This window comes from Cervus canadensis, chromosome 15, assembly GCF_019320065.1.
Source record: "Cervus canadensis isolate Bull #8, Minnesota chromosome 15, ASM1932006v1, whole genome shotgun sequence".
In the NCBI taxonomy this organism is placed as follows: Eukaryota; Metazoa; Chordata; class Mammalia; order Artiodactyla; family Cervidae; genus Cervus; species Cervus canadensis.
This window is the reverse complement of record NC_057400.1, coordinates 37802120-37820747: the sequence shown is the minus strand read 5'-3', so window position 1 is coordinate 37820747 and position 18628 is coordinate 37802120. Positions and strand designations below refer to the sequence as shown.

Below are 18628 nucleotides of genomic sequence, written 5' to 3'. Positions count from 1 at the left end.
TACTTAGTTAATAAGATAAGGAGTTTGAATTTCATGGGGTATATGTATCAAATAATACACTTAATAACAGATCAATTTTATTTCTCTGTTACATTCCTTTTAAAAATATTTATTTATTTGTTTGGTTGCACTGGGTGTTAGTTGTGGCTTGTGGGCTCAATTGTAGCAAGGAAACTCTTAGTTGTGGCATGTGGGATCTAGTTCCCCAACCAGAGATTGAACCTGGGCACCCTGCACTGGCATTGTGGAGTCTTAGCTACTGAACCACCAGGGAAGTCCATCTTCTGTTATATTCTGTTTAGTCAGAGAAGAGTTTATGAGGGAGGGAAGTTGAGTTTTAAGTGGTATTATAATTCCCTCTGACTTTCAACATTTGTGTAAGTTGCTGAATAAGGACTGAAATGATCTCTAAGTTCCATCCAAACTGGGTTAGAGACTTCCAGAACAGACTAGAATTGTTATCTTGCATTTTTAAAACACAACAGCTTAAATCCCTTTTGATTCATCAGAAAGTCACACATTTTTAAAAAACAGCCTCTTTGGTCCAGTTAGTCATAGATAACCATATAACTTAAAATATCTAGTCTGCTGTCTAAGGAGGAATATTTAGAAATGTCATAAGTCACTTTCTATTTCTGACTTGCTGTTTTGTCACATAAAACAAAAAAGAGGTCAGAAAAAGCCTCTCCACTTCAGCAAATAGGCTTGCTCATCTGATTAATCATTTTTTAAAGTCAAATTACTTATATAAACTGCTTGGAATAATATTACTGATCTTAACTCTTTTTGTCTGCCTATAGTAATTCCATAAACATTGCAAGAGACAGGACTACTCACAATAAAGCTTTGTTTATGGCTTCTTAAAATAAGCATTTTGAATTGATACTCCCCAACTCTGGTCATCATAATGAGATTTACAGGTAATCTTTTTTGTGTGTGTTTCCTCAGCATTTAGCACATTACAGGCATTCTGATGGAGAAGGAACTGGCAACCCACTCCAGTACTCTTGCCTGGAAAATCCCATGGACGGAGGAGCCTGGTGGGCTGCAGTCCATGGGGTTGTGAAGACTCAGACAGGGCTTCACTTTCACTTTTCACTTTCATGCATTGGAGAAAGAAATGGCAACCCACTCCAGTGTTCTTGCCTGGAGAATCCCAGGGATGGGGGAGCCTGGTGGGCTGCCGTCTGTGGGGTCGCACAGAGTCGGACACGACTGAAGCGACTTAGCAGCAGCAGCAGCAGGCATTCTGAAGGATGGAGCACATTCCATTAAACAATTTGGGCAAAAATAAAAGTGTAAATAAGTGTAACACGAAGTGTAGCCAGGTGCTTTGTAGCCTGACTGGGCAAACAAAGGCTGGGACTAGCGTAAGAGCCTGGAGGAGCACAGATCTTGGCTATCTTCCTCGTTTCTGTTGCCTTCAGCGCCGCACACATAGTAGGTACTCAATAAATATCTGAGGTCTAGTGAAACAATGAATAGACTCCCTTTCCTCATGACTTTGCTTGCAGTGGTTACTTTAACGGCATAATAGATTAATAATTTCTGCATGACTACTTGGGCTCCTGAGTTAATGTTTGCAAAGCTCTTTGAACTTCTTGGGAAAAAGAATGGTGTTTTTTTTGGCACCCTTTCACGTTTGCAGCGGCACACAAATTCCTCCTCCTCTTCTTCCTTCGGCTCTGCCTTCCCCCAGCTCTGTGCCGGGCCAGGATCTCCCCGAAGGCAGCCACACCGCTCTCCGGCCGTCCTCCTGCCACCTCCAGCCCTGCCGCACAGGTAGGAGCAGAGCAAACGCCAGAAAGATTTAAGACTTTGCAAGAGACTCTGGTAAAATGGAATTTGGGTTGATCCTAATAACACTTAGAGCAACTGGTGTATAGAAGGATGCAGATTCTTCGTCAGCCATGGAAGAAACTATTGGGACAGGCGGGTTGATCTGTGAGGATACATTGATTTAGATCCTGAAGGGAGATAGGGGGTGTCATAGAGGCAATCGGGAGCACGCGCCGAAGCAGCTGATTTCTAAAGTGTGTATGATTTTAGACACACAATACAAAACCTTATCTAGTGACTGGTAGAAAATACTGTAGTTTTATAAGAAGGAACTCAATAAGACAAGATGTGTTTCTTCTCTATGGGTAGAAACTTCAACTTTTATGATTACTTTCCCTACAAGTTTTTTTTTTTAAATATTTGATGATGAAAAAAAGAGATTCTATCTCACAATAGATAATCATAGGCTGCAATGTTTTCCGAGGTGTTTATTGCTATAAAAATTGTCTTGATATATAGAAACTCAATAATTAAACAGGTCAAATGTGATTTGGGAAACAAAACTGTTTTCTATTAAGAATAGCAGTCCTTTATGAACAAATTCAAGAAAAAAGAGTTTTTTTTCTTTTTGAGGTTACAATATATGAGCTTGCAATTGATCACACACCATGAATATCTCAAGGTAATTCAGGGAAAACTGGTTACAAGCACAGAATAACTAAAATGACTATCAGTGGCAGATCTTGCCTAAAGACAGGAACAGATCTTATTTTCCACAACTTATAAAATGACTTGTTTTCCAAACCAAATCATGATGTTTTCTCTGTGTGTGGAAAATTTTTCATGATGCATATTTATATGCTACTTGCTGTATGTGTGGCAAATTTGCTCTCTCTAGAAATTGTTTCTAGGGATTGGAAATGAATGTTATGTGGATAAAAAACTAACATGGTTTTCTGTTGAAAAGACAGACCACATGAATGGTGTCTGCTTTGCTTTAAAGGGAAAACTCAGGTAAGTCTGACTTTAGTTGAACAGCATGGAGTAAACCAAAGGTCTTAAATTTTGTTTAGAATAAATTATGGAAGTTCCTTCCAATTAAACTGAACTCATTAATCTGAAAACAAAAGCAAGGGGAATAAAATTTAGAGTTAGTTTATAGTAAGTAACATTTGAAACTCTGAAACCTTAGTGTCCCCATAAAATCCACATGTGAAACATTTAGATGGGAGTGACTTCAGATAAGAAATGGTTTCTTTCTCCACTTAATTCAGTATAGAATGAAGAGCCTTGATTTTCCACTTGTACAGGGCTCAAGGATCAATAGGCATTACTGAATTTTTGCTGTTTCTTTTTGTGAGGTATTTGATACTAAACAGTTTGCCCATGTCCTGAAATAAATAAATGGGAACCCCCTTCAGGAAGAAGGAGAAGGGCAGCATGAATTAGGGTGAGATAGAATTTCCTTTTTGGAATGTCAGTGTCTTGTTGCATTGCAGGGGGTTGTAAATTCATTTAGAGCAGACCAGATTATACCTCTTACAGCTCTGGTGTGGCAACCAGGAGGGATCTCTGGCTGAGATCTACCAGCTGAACTTCTATGGTAAGTTCAACTTTGAAATATGTGCTTGACTTTCATTATGTTCTCGTCTTTGATGTGGGGGGAGGGGAGGAAGTGAACAAATTCTAGTGAAGTGTTTTATAATAAGGTAAATAAAATATGGATGGAATTATTGTTGGGAATTCTTTATTCAAAGTGTTTAATGAATAAGCTGCTTGGTTCTTTCTGGTTTAGTTCCTAAATATTTTCAGCTTCTACTTGTTTACTAGGTCTCTTTTTGGTTGATATTCTTGTAACTATGTCTCTTCTACTTTCTCTGATAGCATATGGTAAGTAGATTTGATCATAGGGATGTCTTCTTTCAGACAAATGTTGAATTTGTGACATCCAGACAATTTTGGGTGACAGTTAGAAAGGTCCAATAAAAACAGGAGTGTGATGTTACTGCAAGAAAGGAAAAATACCAATAAAATAGGCTGATTTAGAAAGTTGAAGGTTCTTGTTAAGAGAAAAGGAAAGAGGAAATTGGTGAGAAGCCAAGTTTAAATGGACTGAGCACTAGAGCTCAAATATGATATTCAAATGACGAAGACAGGATAAGGCAGCTAATGGAAATTTACTGTGTGTGTGTGTGTAAGAAAAAAGGTAGAGAAGACATTATTTTCTTATCTATATCCACATTAGCCTTTCTGAGGACAGGGACTCTGTTCTTAGCTCTGTACAATCTGCAAAGAATAGACAATCAAAAAAACGTACTGATCAAAAAAGATATTTCTTTTTGTAGCTGCTACAAAAAAAGATCACCAAATTAGGTGCTTTATGTACTTTCTGTGAGACAGGCCTGAATAAGGTAATCAGAGCTCAGCCAGAGGCAGTTGGAACTTACTCAAAAAGTTGCAGCCAGAAGGTGAGTTGGGAGCAGATCACAGTGTTCCCTCACATGCTCATCAAGGCAATCACACTTTTGGTTCAACCACCAGCGGTCAGGACATCGTCTCCAAGAAAACTTTATTAAAGGACAGTTTTGGTGTCAAAGAAGAAAGACAGAGCAGTGGATCTCAAACTTTTAGGATGCAAAGCGTTCTAGGACTAGTTCTGTAACTTCTAGTGATTGTCGTTGTTACTTCTAGTGATTCTGATTCAGGAAGTCAACAGTTTGGGGTGGGAATATGTATCCCTGGGAATCTTTACTTTGTAAAAGAGGTAGTTATTGGAGGACATCACTCTTGAGAAAGAATGTACAGAGTTTCTCTAGCTTGTTGATCTCATCAGAGGACTGTTGGTTCGGAAGCCACCAGCCACCTGGTGCTGAGAGGGACTGAGCAACCCTGATGAAGAAGCAGTGCCTGTGGCACCCAGACTTGGGTTCGAATACCCCTGTGGCTTTTTCGCAAAGTGCTTTTCCTTCTGAAATTCATATTCTTCTTTTTTGAAAGAGGAGAACCTTGTTATCTACCTCATGGATTTAAAGAAATAATACAAAGCACCTAGCAGAGTGACTGGCATATAGTAAAGCAACTAGTAAACATTTCCTCTTGTGGTGGGGAGAGAAAGAAATGTCAATGATAATTCCTCTGAAGCCAGGAAAATAGTTTGCAGCAGATACAAGGCAGGATCAACCAGGAGGCTAGTTCCTGGATCCTGGGGGTCCAGGGGCAGCGTCTGAAGATAGATCCTAGACCGGAAGATGAATAAACATGAGCTTGGGAGACACAATTTCTCACCATTGTGAATGTTTCTTGGGAATAGTAATGAACAACACAGATGGTACAGTTAATTGGAATTATAATTGATCCCCAAATAGTATTTAAGTCAATAGTTTAATGGATTTTCCTTGGGAAAACCATTATAAGAACGTCTAAAAAGGAACAAAGTGAAATGCATCAAATTCAGTGATTTGTTCATCTCTGCCACCCACCCTACATCAAAGGAATAATGAATGAAGAGAGAAACAGTCAAAGGGAGGAAGGAAACAGGAACCACAAATCAAATAGACTGTCATTAAATGAAATCGTTTTCTGGTAATTCAGTGTGATGTCAGGTTGTACTGAACTGGCTGGCTGGCTTGACGAAGGCTGCTGCCAGGTTCTCTCCCAAGGTGACACATGAAGAGAAGAGGAAATGGGACTGATCCCTTAGTTAGGTGCCTTTTTTTTAAAAAAAAAAAAAAAAAGTTTATTTCTTTGGCTATACCAGGTCTTAGTTGCAGCATGAGAACTCTTAGTTGCAGTATGTGGGATCCAGTTCCCTGACCAGGGATCGAACCCCGGCCCCATGAATTAGGAGCATGGAGACTTAGCCACTGAACCACTAGGGAAGTCCCAGTTAGGTGCTTTTCTTAAAAGACAAAGATGACATTTATCAGCACTTGAAGGTAAGCTATGGCTGAACCAGCCAACAAGTTAATAGATGAGGTGTGATATGAACAGGAAAGGGTTAGGTAGGCTCAAAGTATCTGCAGGCAAGTCATTTTGCTTCTTTGGGCCTTACTCTCCTCTCTAAATGTCCTTCTAGGCCTGATACATGGTGATAAGGCATAGATGGTAGGGCCAAATCCCAACACTTTAAACATTTCATTTTATATTTCTCTCATCTGGAAAGTAGTCCCTAACTACAGTGCCTAAGTTATCGCCAGATGAGAGCTATTTTCAGGAATTTTGTTTACCCTGAACTAGGAAATTTTTTGGCAATCCATTCCAGTATTCTTGCCTAGAGAATCCTGTGGATGGAGGAGCCTGGTGGGCTGCTGTCCATAGGGTCGCACAGAGTTGGACATGACTGCAGCGACTTAGCATGCATGCATGCATTGGAGAAGGAAATGGCAACCCACTCCAGTATTCTTGCCTGGAGAATCCCAGGGACAGAGGAACCTGGTAGGTTGCTGTCTGTGGGGTCGCACAGAGTCGGACACGACTGAAGCGACTTAGCAGCAGCAGCATGAAATTTTTAGTGTTACCCCCCCAAATTCAAATTTCAACTTAAATATGTTTTTAACAAATGCTGTTAGTTCTCTGGATAAGCAACTGTGAAATTGATAGTAATGATAAATAGTGAAGGAAATAGTGATAACAGAAGCCATTATTTTTTTGAATACCTATCAACTGACAGCTATTATGGGCTTCCCTTGTGGCTTAGCTGCTAAAGAATCCACCTGCAATGTGAGAGACCTGGACTTGATCCCTGGGTTAGGAAAATCCCCTGGAGAAGGGAAAGGCTACCCACTCCAGTCATCACATTTCATCTTTCATCCTTATGTTAACCTTGTTAAGTTAACGAGGTTAACCTTGTGGCCATTTTCCAGGAGGATTATGAGAGGTCACAGAGACAGCAAACAGCACAATCAGGATTTGAACCTAGGTCTTCCTAATTCCAAAACCCATGTTTCTACTCCTTTTGTGCCATTGTGCCAAGTTGCTTCAGCTGTGTCTGACTCTTTGCGATCTCATGGACTGTAGCCCACCAGGCTCCTCTGTCCATGGGATTCTCCGCGCAAGAATACTGGAGTGGATTGCTTTGCCTTTCTCCAGGGGATCTTCCCAACCTAGGGATCGAACCCGAATCTCTTAAATCTTCTGCATTGGCAGGCAGGTCCTTTACCACCAGCACCACCTGGATGCTAGTAATATACCTTAATCTGCTGTACAACTGCATTCATAATAATCCCATACAGTTTTTCTTTGTTTCCTAATTATTATTCATAAATATAATGCAAAGTATATTAGTGTCCTATTCTTTCACTTTCCACTTATGATCATTTTAATAGAGCACTTCTGTTCTTAATGGTAATATTATATTATTTTGTTTACTTTGAGTAATGAGTTTACTGAGAAGTCTGAACTGGCCTAGGGCATATGCATGAGAGTAACAATTTTTTTCTTCTCTAATTACTTAAGCTTTGTCAAATCTCCCTTTTTTTTGAGCAGATACCACGATGGCTTGGTCAGTTTTATTTTTCTGTAAAACAAAAACAAAACCAATTCTGTGCTGTAAAATCTCAATCTCATTCAATTGAAAACGGTGGCCTCCCATATCACAGGACCGAAGTAAGGTTTGGCGATCAGGACAGGGCTGGGTTATGTCTCTGGGATACCATCCGCTCTCACATTTCTAGGCTACTACAGTTTCATGATACCTGGGGTAGGGAGGAAGGAGAAGAAAAGAGGACAAGTCTTTCACATTTAATAGTGTACCTGTAGTTCTTCTGTGTAAGCTTTGGGCTCTTTTTCTGGTTAATGTGCATTGGCCAGCTCATCTGGCTGGTAGGCATCCATAGGAGGGTTTTCAGTGGACAGTCAGTGATATAGGAAACCCTGCTACAGGAAGGCCTGTAAGCCACTCAGCCTCCTGCTACTGAGGTCTGCTTCTTCAGCAGCCAGCCCTCACACATGGAACATGGTAAGAGAACACAAACCTGGCTCCTTCTCCTGAGTTCACTTGGCCCATGGCCACATGCTCCAGGACTGTGCCTTCTCTCTTCTCTACATCTCGATTTTTCCTTCTGTTTAAATAGGTACAGGGCGGGGTGTGGATTAGCAAGGCCACCACCTATACAGATGTCAAAGCTAGAAATGAAACGGCAGTATTCCCTTACTGTAGGCACTCCTCTCTGGTTTTAAGAGTGGCTCTCTTGGCAGCTGCTACACTTGTTCAGTGGTGAGAGGTGTAGATGAAAGACTGGCAACATCACTCCCTTCCCACCCTTACCAAGGCTACCTCACAGCTTTGACGATTTTTCTGCTTCTCTTTTCCATTTCAGTCTTCCTTTTAGACCCAGCTGGGGAAGGAAGAATCTTAAATGCATAGTACTAAGTGAAAGAAGGCTACCTGAATGACAGAGGAGAGCATCAGAGTGTTTCACCTGTGCCTTAGTGCAGGAGACACCGTTTGATTCCTGGGATGGGAAGATCCATTGGAGAAGGGATAGGCTACCCACTCCAGTATTCTTGGGCTTCCCTGGTGGCTCAGCTGGTAAAGTAAAGAATCCACCTGCAATGCAGGGGACCTGGGTTCGATCCCTGGGTTGGGAAGATCCCCTGGAGAGGGAATGGCTACCCACTCCAGTATTCTAGCCTGGAGAATTCCATGGACTGTATAGTCCATGGGGTCAGAAAGAGCCGGATATGACTAAGCGACTTTCACTTTCACTTTAGTGAGCCTTGAAGGAGATGGTGGCTTCAGTCATTAGTTATCCATCTTCTTTATCTCACTATTGGGGCTCTACAGGTCACATCTCGGGTAGGAGGAAAACTTGCCGTCCATAGCCTGTTACATTGTGCACTCTTGGGGGGCAAAAATTAATTGATATAAATTATATAACTTACCTGTGAAAGATATTGTCAAGAAAATGAAATGGCCAGACATATTGGGAGAAAATACTTATCAAAGACATATCTGATAAAAGACAGCTATACAAAATATACAAAGAAACTTGAAACTCAATGATAAAAAAACCAAACTGATTAATGAATGTACAAAAGATCCAAAATGGACACTTCTTCAAAGAAGATATACAGATAGCAGATAAACATTTATAAAGATGCCTAGCATCATCTCATTACAGAATTGCAAACTGAAATGACAATAAGATACCAGTACACACCTATTTGAATGGTGAAAATATAAAATACTGACAACACTAAATGCTAGTCAAGATGGGGAGCAACAGGAACTCTTATTAATTGCTAATGGGAATTTGAAATGATACAGTCACTCTGGAAGACAGTTTGATAGTTTCTTATAAAACTGAACATGTACTTACCATAGAATCCAGCAACTGCACTCCTTAGTATTTACCCAAATGAGCTGAAAATTTACATCCACGTTATTACCTTCACATGAATGTTTAAGCAGCTTTATTCATAATTGACCAAACTAGAAAGCAGCCAAAATGTTCTTTAGTAGGTAAATAAACTGTGTATGTCCAGACCATGGAATATTATTCAGTACTAAAAAATGAGGTAGCTATCAAGCCATGAAAGAACATGGAAGAATCTTAAATGCATAGTACTAAGTGAAAGAAGGCTACCTGAAAAGGCTACAAAATTTTTGATTCCAAAGTTCATCTATATGATATCAGGAAAAGGCAAAACTTGGAGACAACGAAAAGACCACTGATTGCTAGGGAGTGGGTTAACAGAGAGATGAACCAGTGGAGAACAAAGGATTTTGGAGCAGTGAGATTTGTCTATATGATACTACAATGGTGGATACATGTCATTATATACTTACCCAAACCCACAGAATGTACAACACACAAAGTGAACCCTAATATGAACTCTGGACTATGGGTGATAATAATATATTAGTGTAGGTTCATTAGTGGTAACAAATCCCCTGGAGTGGAATGTTGATGGTGGGGGTGGCTGTGTGTGTATGAGGACAAGGGGCATATGAGAACTCTGTACTTTCTATTCCATTTTGCTGTGATCCTAAAACTACTCTAAAAGATAGTCTACTTAAAATTAATTTATATTGAAATATTATTACATTATTATAAGCAGTCAAAATAGAGAAATCTGCTTTCTAAATAGATAATAGATTTTCCACTTTTGTATGGGACCGAATGATGTTTTGCTAATGACTCCCCTTTGACAGTGAATGGCTCCCAAATGATAGTCACAGTCTTCTGCCTCCTCTGTATTTTATAATCATTGATACTGATCCTGAGATGACTGAGCAGCAGCACAGGTGGGTAAGTAGATACACCTCTTCCTGGAAGCCTTCTCTTTGATAGTACAGTCAGCTCAAGGCCACAGAAAACTCTGCACCACAGTTACTGTTCTTAATGATGTAAGTCTACAGTGACTCATTATTACCTGAAAAAACCAAGCACTCCCCAAAAGCTGGGATCTGTTTTCCTAGAACATTCTTTTATGTTCACAATTTTTGTTGGTCTTTAAACCAGGTTAAAAGATGCAGAGAAAGACAAAATCGAAGCTGGTAAATTCAATGTAGGATGGTTCTGAGAAATATAGCCCCTTGGGCAAAACTTGCATTTGCTTATTACGTTACTCTTTCATATTTAGCTGTAGACGTCCATTCTTTGTGTGCCTTGGTCTCTCAAACAACCTTCTATCAAAATAAGAGGTTGTACCCAACTAATAAAGAGTCAATGTTTGAAAATTTCCTAGCTAAGTATTAAGAACATGTATTTTGGGTGGTGGGTGTTAAGTGATTTAAAATTATATTTATGCAATTTCTGAAAAATGTTCTTATACTGGACATACATTTTTTATTATCAGAAAATTAAAAGAAATCTATTTTCATTTGAAAATAAAGGTTATTTAAAAAAAGAAACAGATAAAGGTGGTATGAAAATTTTGAAAGATCAGGGTTGCAAGAAAGATTTGCCTTGCTAACACAGAAGGACAACACTAATAGCCAACACTGCGGTGCCTTCTATGTGCCAAACATTGTTCTAAGTTCTTTATTTTATTAATCAATGTTCTCTTCATGACAGTGTCATGATGGTAGTAATACTGATATGCCTCTTTTACAGGTAAGGAAATTGAGTCATAGAGGCCATAACTAGTCTACTGCTAGATAACTAGTAAGGGGTAGAGCTGAAATCCGAGAATAAGAACCAGTACTAGCTAAAGATCAGAGCTTTTAATTTAATAAAAATAAATAGGATAGAATAACAGAAAAGCTTAATAGGATAAATTAAGTACCATAAATCAGTGAGACAGGGCATGGGTAATTTAAAATGCTATTTGGGGAAACAGAGTATTTAGATTTAAAAAATTCAGTTTAGTGAATCCCCATAAAAATACCCATTTTATTCCAAATAGATTAAAAAGCTAAGTGTAAATAGTTAAACCAAAATAATTTGGAAGAAATACATCTGAGTATTTATCTGATCATTAGATGGAAAAATTTCTAAACTTAAAAGCAATTAAGGAAATGACAGAGGAAATGATCGATGAATAAAAAGTTAAAAGAATTTTCTGTATGTTATAAGCCAAATGAAAAGATAAACAGCTATTAACACATTAAGGAAATTGTGATTTTTTTTCATACATATCTATAAGCAAATCACGAAAGAGGAAACAGAATGACTAATAAAATGTGAAAAATCCTAACCTTCTCTTCGGAGAAGGCGATGGCACCCCACTCCAATACTCTTGTCTGGAAAATTCCATGGATGGAGGAGCCTGGTAGGCTGCAGTCCATCGGGTCGCGAAGAGTCATTTTCACTTTTCACTTTCATGCATTGGAGAAGGAAATGGCAACCCACTCCAGTGTCCTTGCCTGGAGAATCCCAGGGATGGGGGAGCCTGGTGGGCTGCCGTCTGTGGGGTCGCACAGAGTCAGACACGACTGAAGCGACTTAGCAGCAGCAGCAGCAACCTTCTCTTGTATTAAAAGAAGGGCAAATTTTCAAAAATTCAAATTAAAACAAAAATTTGATAGCAGTTTTCACAGAGCACCTTTTAGCAAAGATTTTTAACTGATAATAATCAAGTTTGTCAGGAATTCTGCAGGAGGGATGAACGATTTAATGTGCAAGCTTTCTGCCATTAATTTAGCAATATCCATTAAGAGCCTGGGCTTCCCTCATAGCTCAGTCAGTAAAGAATTTGCCTGCAGTGGTGGAGACCTGGGTTCGATTCTTGGGTCGGGAAGATCCCCTGGAGAAGTAAATGGCACTCTACTCCAGTATTCTTGACTGAAAAATCCCATGGACAGAGGCGCCTGGCGGGCTATAGTCCGTGGGGTCACAAGAGTCGGACATAACTTAGCAACTAAACCACTACCATCAAGAGCCTTAAAACCAGCCATATTTTTCAAACCAATATTTTCTCATATAAGGATTTTGTTCTACAAAAATGACTGTGTGGACAGAATTATGTTCACATTTTTGTAGCAGTCATTATTTCTAATAATGAATTATTAGAAACAATGTTTAATAAAATTGAATTAATTGGTAATAACTGGAAACTGTGGTATAGCTGGAGAAGGAAATGGCAACCCACTCCAGTATTCTTGCCTGGAAAATCCCAGGGATGGAGGAGCCTGGTGGGCTGACATCTGTGGGTTCGCACAGAGTCAGACACGACTGAAACGACTTAGCAGCAGCAGTAGTAGTGGTAAAGGCATAGGATGAACCATCACACCAAAATTAAGATCATGTGGTGAGTCGGTGAGGAAAGAAAACAGCTATTAGATTGAGCTCTAAGTGTAGTAAAAGAGGATATATATATATATATATATATATATATGCATATATATAATTATTTATGCATAACTGTTTCATCTAGTTAAAATTAATAACAATAAAAAGACTAGAAAAGTCATAACAAATGTTCACAGTGATAATTGGTGGTGGAACGGATTTTCATGTTTTACAAACTGCCTAAAACAGACATAATAATGGGGAAAATTATTTTAAATAAGAAAAAAGAAAGAAATACAGGGTGCAATACAGAGACAAAGAAAAATGGGTAGATCATTGAACATGGTGAAAGGCACATAAATATGATCTCAAATCTGAGACTGTGGCAGAGCTGGAGTGGAGTGTAGAGCAAATAAAGATACTGGAACAATTAACGCTTTTGGCTAACACTTTTAGAGCATTGGAATCAATAGAGCAACTGCAAGGACTGACCTGGGCCTCTCACTCAGCCATTGGGAAGCCAACCTCTCCCTTGGAATATGCTGATGAAAGTGTTTTCCTAAAACAAACCAGTTTTCTGCCCAAACTCATGTTTTTAGAGATGCCAAATAGATTTTCAGTTACCTTTAATGTGTCTGGTTAAGGTGTTTTCAAAGAAATGAATGTTAGAATTCAGTCTCTAGCATTTTTTCTATATTTTGTTTAAGTCCATGAACATGCTTTCCAATTCATTGTTATGTTATAAATTTTGAGAGTTTAGGAAGCAGCAGCAAATGGAGACATAATTTGTCTATTAACTGTTGCTTTAACTTCACTATAGTTTAAAAACACAAGGAGTTTCCAGTTTTTCCTACCTTCACTTCAATTGGCCTTGTCTGTCTTGGAGGTGTATGAAGGCTTATTTTCTTCAAACGCTTTTCTCCCCTGAAGTTGGATGTCCTAATCTCCTGGCTGTAGGCTCGGTTCCATAGTCAGTAGAATTTATTTCCCTGAATTTTTAGTTCTCAACTGGACCTCTTAGCTATAATCAAACCCTTCCAGAGACAGGCCCTTATGTGCTTGCTCTCAGCATGCTGAATCCCTGATCCACACACTCAAGTCTATAGGTTCAACTTCTGTCTCAGATTACTCTGGGCGTCTCATCCCGTCTTCCCTTGCACTAGCCTGCCCACCACCACCTAATCCCATATTCCAACAGTGAGTGACCACTTAGGTAGGCATGACAGAAAAGAATGCTATTTTTCTTAATTCCCTTTCAGAAGATATCAATGGTTTTTAGTTAAACTATGAACATAACTATTCATGTCAGAAGATCTTGAATAAAGTATACTTAAAGCTGTAGTTTTCCATTGAGTCATCGCTGAATTCTATTATATAGAGAGGAGCATTTTCCTTCCCCTCAGACTCAGTAAGATTCCACAGGGTTCTTCATCAGCCCAGGATGTGACATTCTGGTTGTTGGATCTCCAAAGGGTGATGTCACCGAATCTCATGGCATTAATCATTCTAGCATATGCTTTGTTTTGATGCTTTGCTCTGTTGAGCCAAGGCGATGCCTGTGAATTCATACTCCTCAGCGCTCCCTTTCTTTCATTTCCCATCTCCTCTTTCTCTCTGAAGGCAGTTTTGCCTGTCACCAAATACTGTACCCCAAATGCCAATTTTTTAAATCAAGTGGTGTTGTGCCTATTTACAGGAACATTTCATCACTTGAGCCAGCTCACCTTTCAGTGGGTATGCACCTACTGGTAGGACAGCTATTGATTTTGGCTGATGCTTTGTAAATATAAAAGTCACAACCAGAATTGTAAAATTTAAGTTGGAATGTCTATAGGTAGGCTCAAATGCATCTGGAGTCACCAAGCTTCTTTAGAAGTGTTCAGCTGTATCAGCCTGCAGTTGTACTCCATGTCAGATAAGTCCCTCTGTTCCTTCTTGGAATTCTTGTTGCTCTTAACTTCTGATGTAAACCCTTCCACCGTTGCTTCACAGTCAATCATTCTTTTAGCAAATATAGAGAGAGCGCCAACCATTGCCAGGCACTTAGCTGTGTGACAGAGATATAAGTGAAGAAAAGGAAAGTGACCTTGCCTCGAGAGAGCTTAAATCTATCAGAATTTATACAAAAGAGATAGCTGGTTACAGGATGATGTGTTAAGAAAAATCCCACATGCTGTGACAGAACACAGTGCATAAGACAGACACTCAGATGGGTGCTTGGAGAGGGTGATCATGGAAAGTGTCCTGGAGAAGCAAGCTAAAACCTGAAGGAGAGAGGCTGTGTGGGTCTGATGCTTCCAAGTCCCTCCTCATGGGAGACACATGCATGAAGCATGTGACGCAAGCATACCCTGGGACTCCAGAAGCACCAGAATGGCAGAGTAGTAAATCATCCAGACCATGCTTGTCCAGACCATTTGACAAGAGATGGAAAGTGGAAATCATTGTTTGTTTTTGGTGGTGCTATGGTTTGTTAAAACTTTGGGGTGCTTTCTCAGTACTATTTAATACATGTCACAAAGAAATTACATAAGCAGTGATGTTGTGAACAGAAATCCTGAATGTGCCTTTCTGGATTGAAGGGTTCTTCTGGTGTCTGACTGTAGATCCAACTTGCCCGGAGGTTTGTTCAAATCTAATCAAGTGACCTCTTAGAATGGACCCTTCTTGTGAATAGCCTCATTGGAGAAGATCTATGTAGCCAAAGTTGAAGTGATGCAGTCATTTTGCCAGGACGCTTTCTGTAGATTCTTCCTTGTTCTGCTTAGAAGTGGACTTCACTGACTCAAATTTCTTTAACCTTACTGTCCTTATGCCTGGCATGATGGCTCTTGAACATGATTAGCCTACAATGTCCTGGGTCTTAACTTCTCCCTTCTCATCATTCTTTCAGTAGCATTCCAGTGTCTTTACTAATGTTATTACTACTACTTTATGATTACTTCTACCTTATGACTATTGCAACAGCTACTATGACTATTTCTACCATTACCACTTTTCCTTCTCCTCTTACCACTACTACTAAGACTTTTTGAAATTTTCATTTTGTATTGGAGTATAATTGATTCACAATGTTGTATTAGTTTTAGGTGTACAGTAAAGTGATTTGGTTATACATCCTCATATATCTAATCTTCAGACTCTTTTCCCATTATAAGTTATTACGGAGTATTGAGTAGAGTTCCCTGTGCTCTCCAATAGGTCTTTGTTGATCATCTGTTTACATATAGTAGTGTGCATATACCAATCCCAATCTCTCAATTCATCCCTTTCCTCACATTTCCCCTTTGGCAACCACAAGCCTGTGTCCTCTGTCTGTGAGTCTGCTTCTGTTTTGTAAACAAAAAACCTGTTTCATTTTTTAAGATTCCACATATGAGTGGTATTATATGACATTTGTCTTTCTCTGTGTGACTTACTTCACTTAGTATGATAATCTCTAGGTTCATCCATGTTGCTGCAAATGGCATTATTTCATTCTTTTTTATGGCTGAGTAATATTCCATTGTATTATATATACCACATCTTTATCCATTTCTCTGTTGATGGACATTTATGTTGCTTCCATGTCTTAGCTGTCATAAATAGTGCTGCAGTGAGCATTGAAATGTATGTATCTTTTTGAATTACAATCTTCTCCTGAATATGCCCAGTAGTTAGACTGCTGGATCAAATGGTAGCTCTGTTTTTAGTTTTTTGTTAAAGAATCTCAGTACTGTTCTCCATAGTATTAAGCCATTTAAAATTTTGAGTTACTATATTCCAAGCCCTGCCCTAAGCATTTTTTCATCTCTCAGAATAACCCTGCAAAAAAAAATATATTATCTTCATTTTGCAGGTGAGGTTACTGAGGTTCAGAGAATTTAAGAAACTTTGGTTTACTGAATATTATCCTCAGTTTATGGAACACATTAAAATAATATATGATACTTAACAGTAAATGGTGCTTAAGCTACATTCACAATTTACTTGATCCCAAAAGCCTGTGCATCCCAGCAGTGCCTCCTTCTGTGAGACACGCTGGCAGCAACACGACCAAATAGCCTGGTAGACTTTGTGGACTGTACATTTATCACAGGTTTCAAGGCATGTTCATCTCAGACTGTTATAAAAACACCATTGACTGGATGATTTAAACAACAAATATTTATTTCTCACACTTCTGGAGTCTGGGAAGTCTAAGATCACAGGGCTAGCATGGTCAGATTCTGCCAAGAGTCAGCTTCCTTTTTGCTGTGTCCTCATGTGGTGGAGAGAGCACAGAGACAGGCAAGCCCTCTTGTCTTTTTTCTTATAAGGGCACTAATCCTGTCATTAGAGCTCCACTCCTAAGACCTAATTACCTTCTAAAGGCCTCATCTCCAACCACCATCACATTGGGCATTAGGGTTTCAATATATGAATTTGGGGCATGTATGTGCAGGCTAAGTTGCTTCAGTTGTGTCTGACTTTTTGTGACCCTGGACCGTAGCCCACCAGGTTCCTCTGTCCATGAGATTCGCCAGGAAAGAATACTGGAGTGGGTTGCCATGCCCTCCTTCAGGAGGTCTTCCTGACCCAGCAATCGAACCTGCATTGGCAGGCGAGTTCTTTACCGCTACCACCACCTGGGAAGCCCATGAATTTGGTGGGGGATGGGTGGTGGTGAACATAAACATCAGTTCAAAACACAAGATAAACAAAGGGTATTCTTGAGGGCAGGCGGGCCCCAGTGATGGAGAAACACTGTTAGAGTCAGCAGTCAGTGGGGAGGCCTGAAGAACCATCCTGGAGCAAGGTTTTATTAGGCACTGATTTTCTGTTTTGTTTTGTTTTTTATTTTTGTTCATACTATCTGCTTATCTGGTTGTTATGGGCTTGGCCCTGTTAATTCTTGGTCATAAAAAACGATCTGAAGTATTTTAGTTGAAACCACTCCACTCGGGGACAGGAAGACAACAGGTGCTTGGATTATCAGATTAAAACTATTTATATCAGCAATTGTTATGTAATGTGCAAATATATTGATGCTTTGGCATGCTATAAAAACCTTTTCAGTAAAAAACATTATTTATAAGAATATTTTTTACTTATTGTAAAAATACTTAAAATAAGGGAGAATACAAAGACAAATTTAAATTTTTACTCTCTGTGCTAGGTAAGGGGATATGAACATGTATGTCCTTTAGCTTTGGATGTATTTTTAAAAACTATAGAAATACCTTATTTTGAAGGGATGAAGTTAGAGCAGGTGTCAGATTGATTCTAATCAGATCATTGAAGAGGCATTTCTAGTGATGGAGTAAGAGGTATGACCTGGAAAGCTAAGAATAGATGTATTTAGCTGTAGGTCATGGGTTAGTGGGGCTCTATTTCTTGTTTGGAAGTACTGTCTACTTCAATAGACTTCTTTTTTTTTTTTTTAACCTCCAGCTTTACTAAGGTATAATTGACAAAACTCTAAGATATTTAAAGTGTACAGCATGATGATTTAATGTATGTATACATCATGAAAGGATCACCCACATTGAGTTAGTTAACCTATCCATCATATCACAAGTTTACTTTTTTTTTTTTTGGTGAGAACATTTAAATTCTATATTTGTACAAATTTCAATTATACAATGCAGTGTTATCAACTATCATATCATGTTATACATTAGATCACCAAAGCTTATTTATCTTATAATGAGTAGCCTTCCTATTGAAGCAACATGAGTGCTAAAGGCTTGTGATAGAAGAGTACTTAGAAGAGAATCAATGCCCATTGTTATTTTAACATGACCTTCCACTTTTTCAGAATATTGCCATAGGCAGAGACATGAAATGGAGGGGAAAATGGCCTGGAAAAGGGCTGACTGGTGTTCACATAAATCCTTTATACATTTTTTTTTTTTTTTGCTGGTTGCTAGGAACAACTTTCAGAAATCCCAGCTAAATGTTGTCACAATCTTTGTAGGTAAATTTTTCCCTTTAAAAAAAAACTTCACATAGAGCTAATTAGGGATAATTCATACCCATATTCCATTCTACCCGATGTATCAGTAAGGGTTTGAAATATGCAGTTTGTCTGGTCTATTCTCCATGTTCATTACAATTCACATTTATACATTTGTCCTTATTCACTGCACAGTGGTGGAATCAGCCAAATTTTGTTAGTCAATCTCTTGGCTTATTTGATCTCACCCCTGTTA

The 18628-nt window shown here is 39.0% G+C and overlaps 1 protein-coding gene across 4 annotated transcripts in view; it reads left to right on the top strand.

Moving 5' to 3' along the window:
• The first annotated feature begins 1680 nt into the window (after positions 1 to 1680).
• LOC122453764 (cytohesin 1 interacting protein) overlaps positions 1681 to 18628 on the top strand; it is a 75762-nt gene continuing 58814 nt past the window's right edge. The window contains exons 1-4 of one of the 4 annotated variants that reach the window (XM_043487927.1): positions 1698 to 1782; positions 2747 to 2793; positions 3279 to 3382; positions 9935 to 10031. In XM_043487927.1, the coding sequence (XP_043343862.1) occupies positions 10008 to 10031 (24 nt within the window). In that variant the 5' untranslated portion in view covers positions 1698 to 1782; positions 2747 to 2793; positions 3279 to 3382; positions 9935 to 10007. Of the gene's footprint in view, positions 1783 to 2746; positions 2794 to 3278; positions 3383 to 9934; positions 10032 to 18628 lie in introns of all 4 variants that reach the window. The other 3 variants (XM_043487928.1, XM_043487930.1, XM_043487929.1) reach the window with 3 other exon arrangements.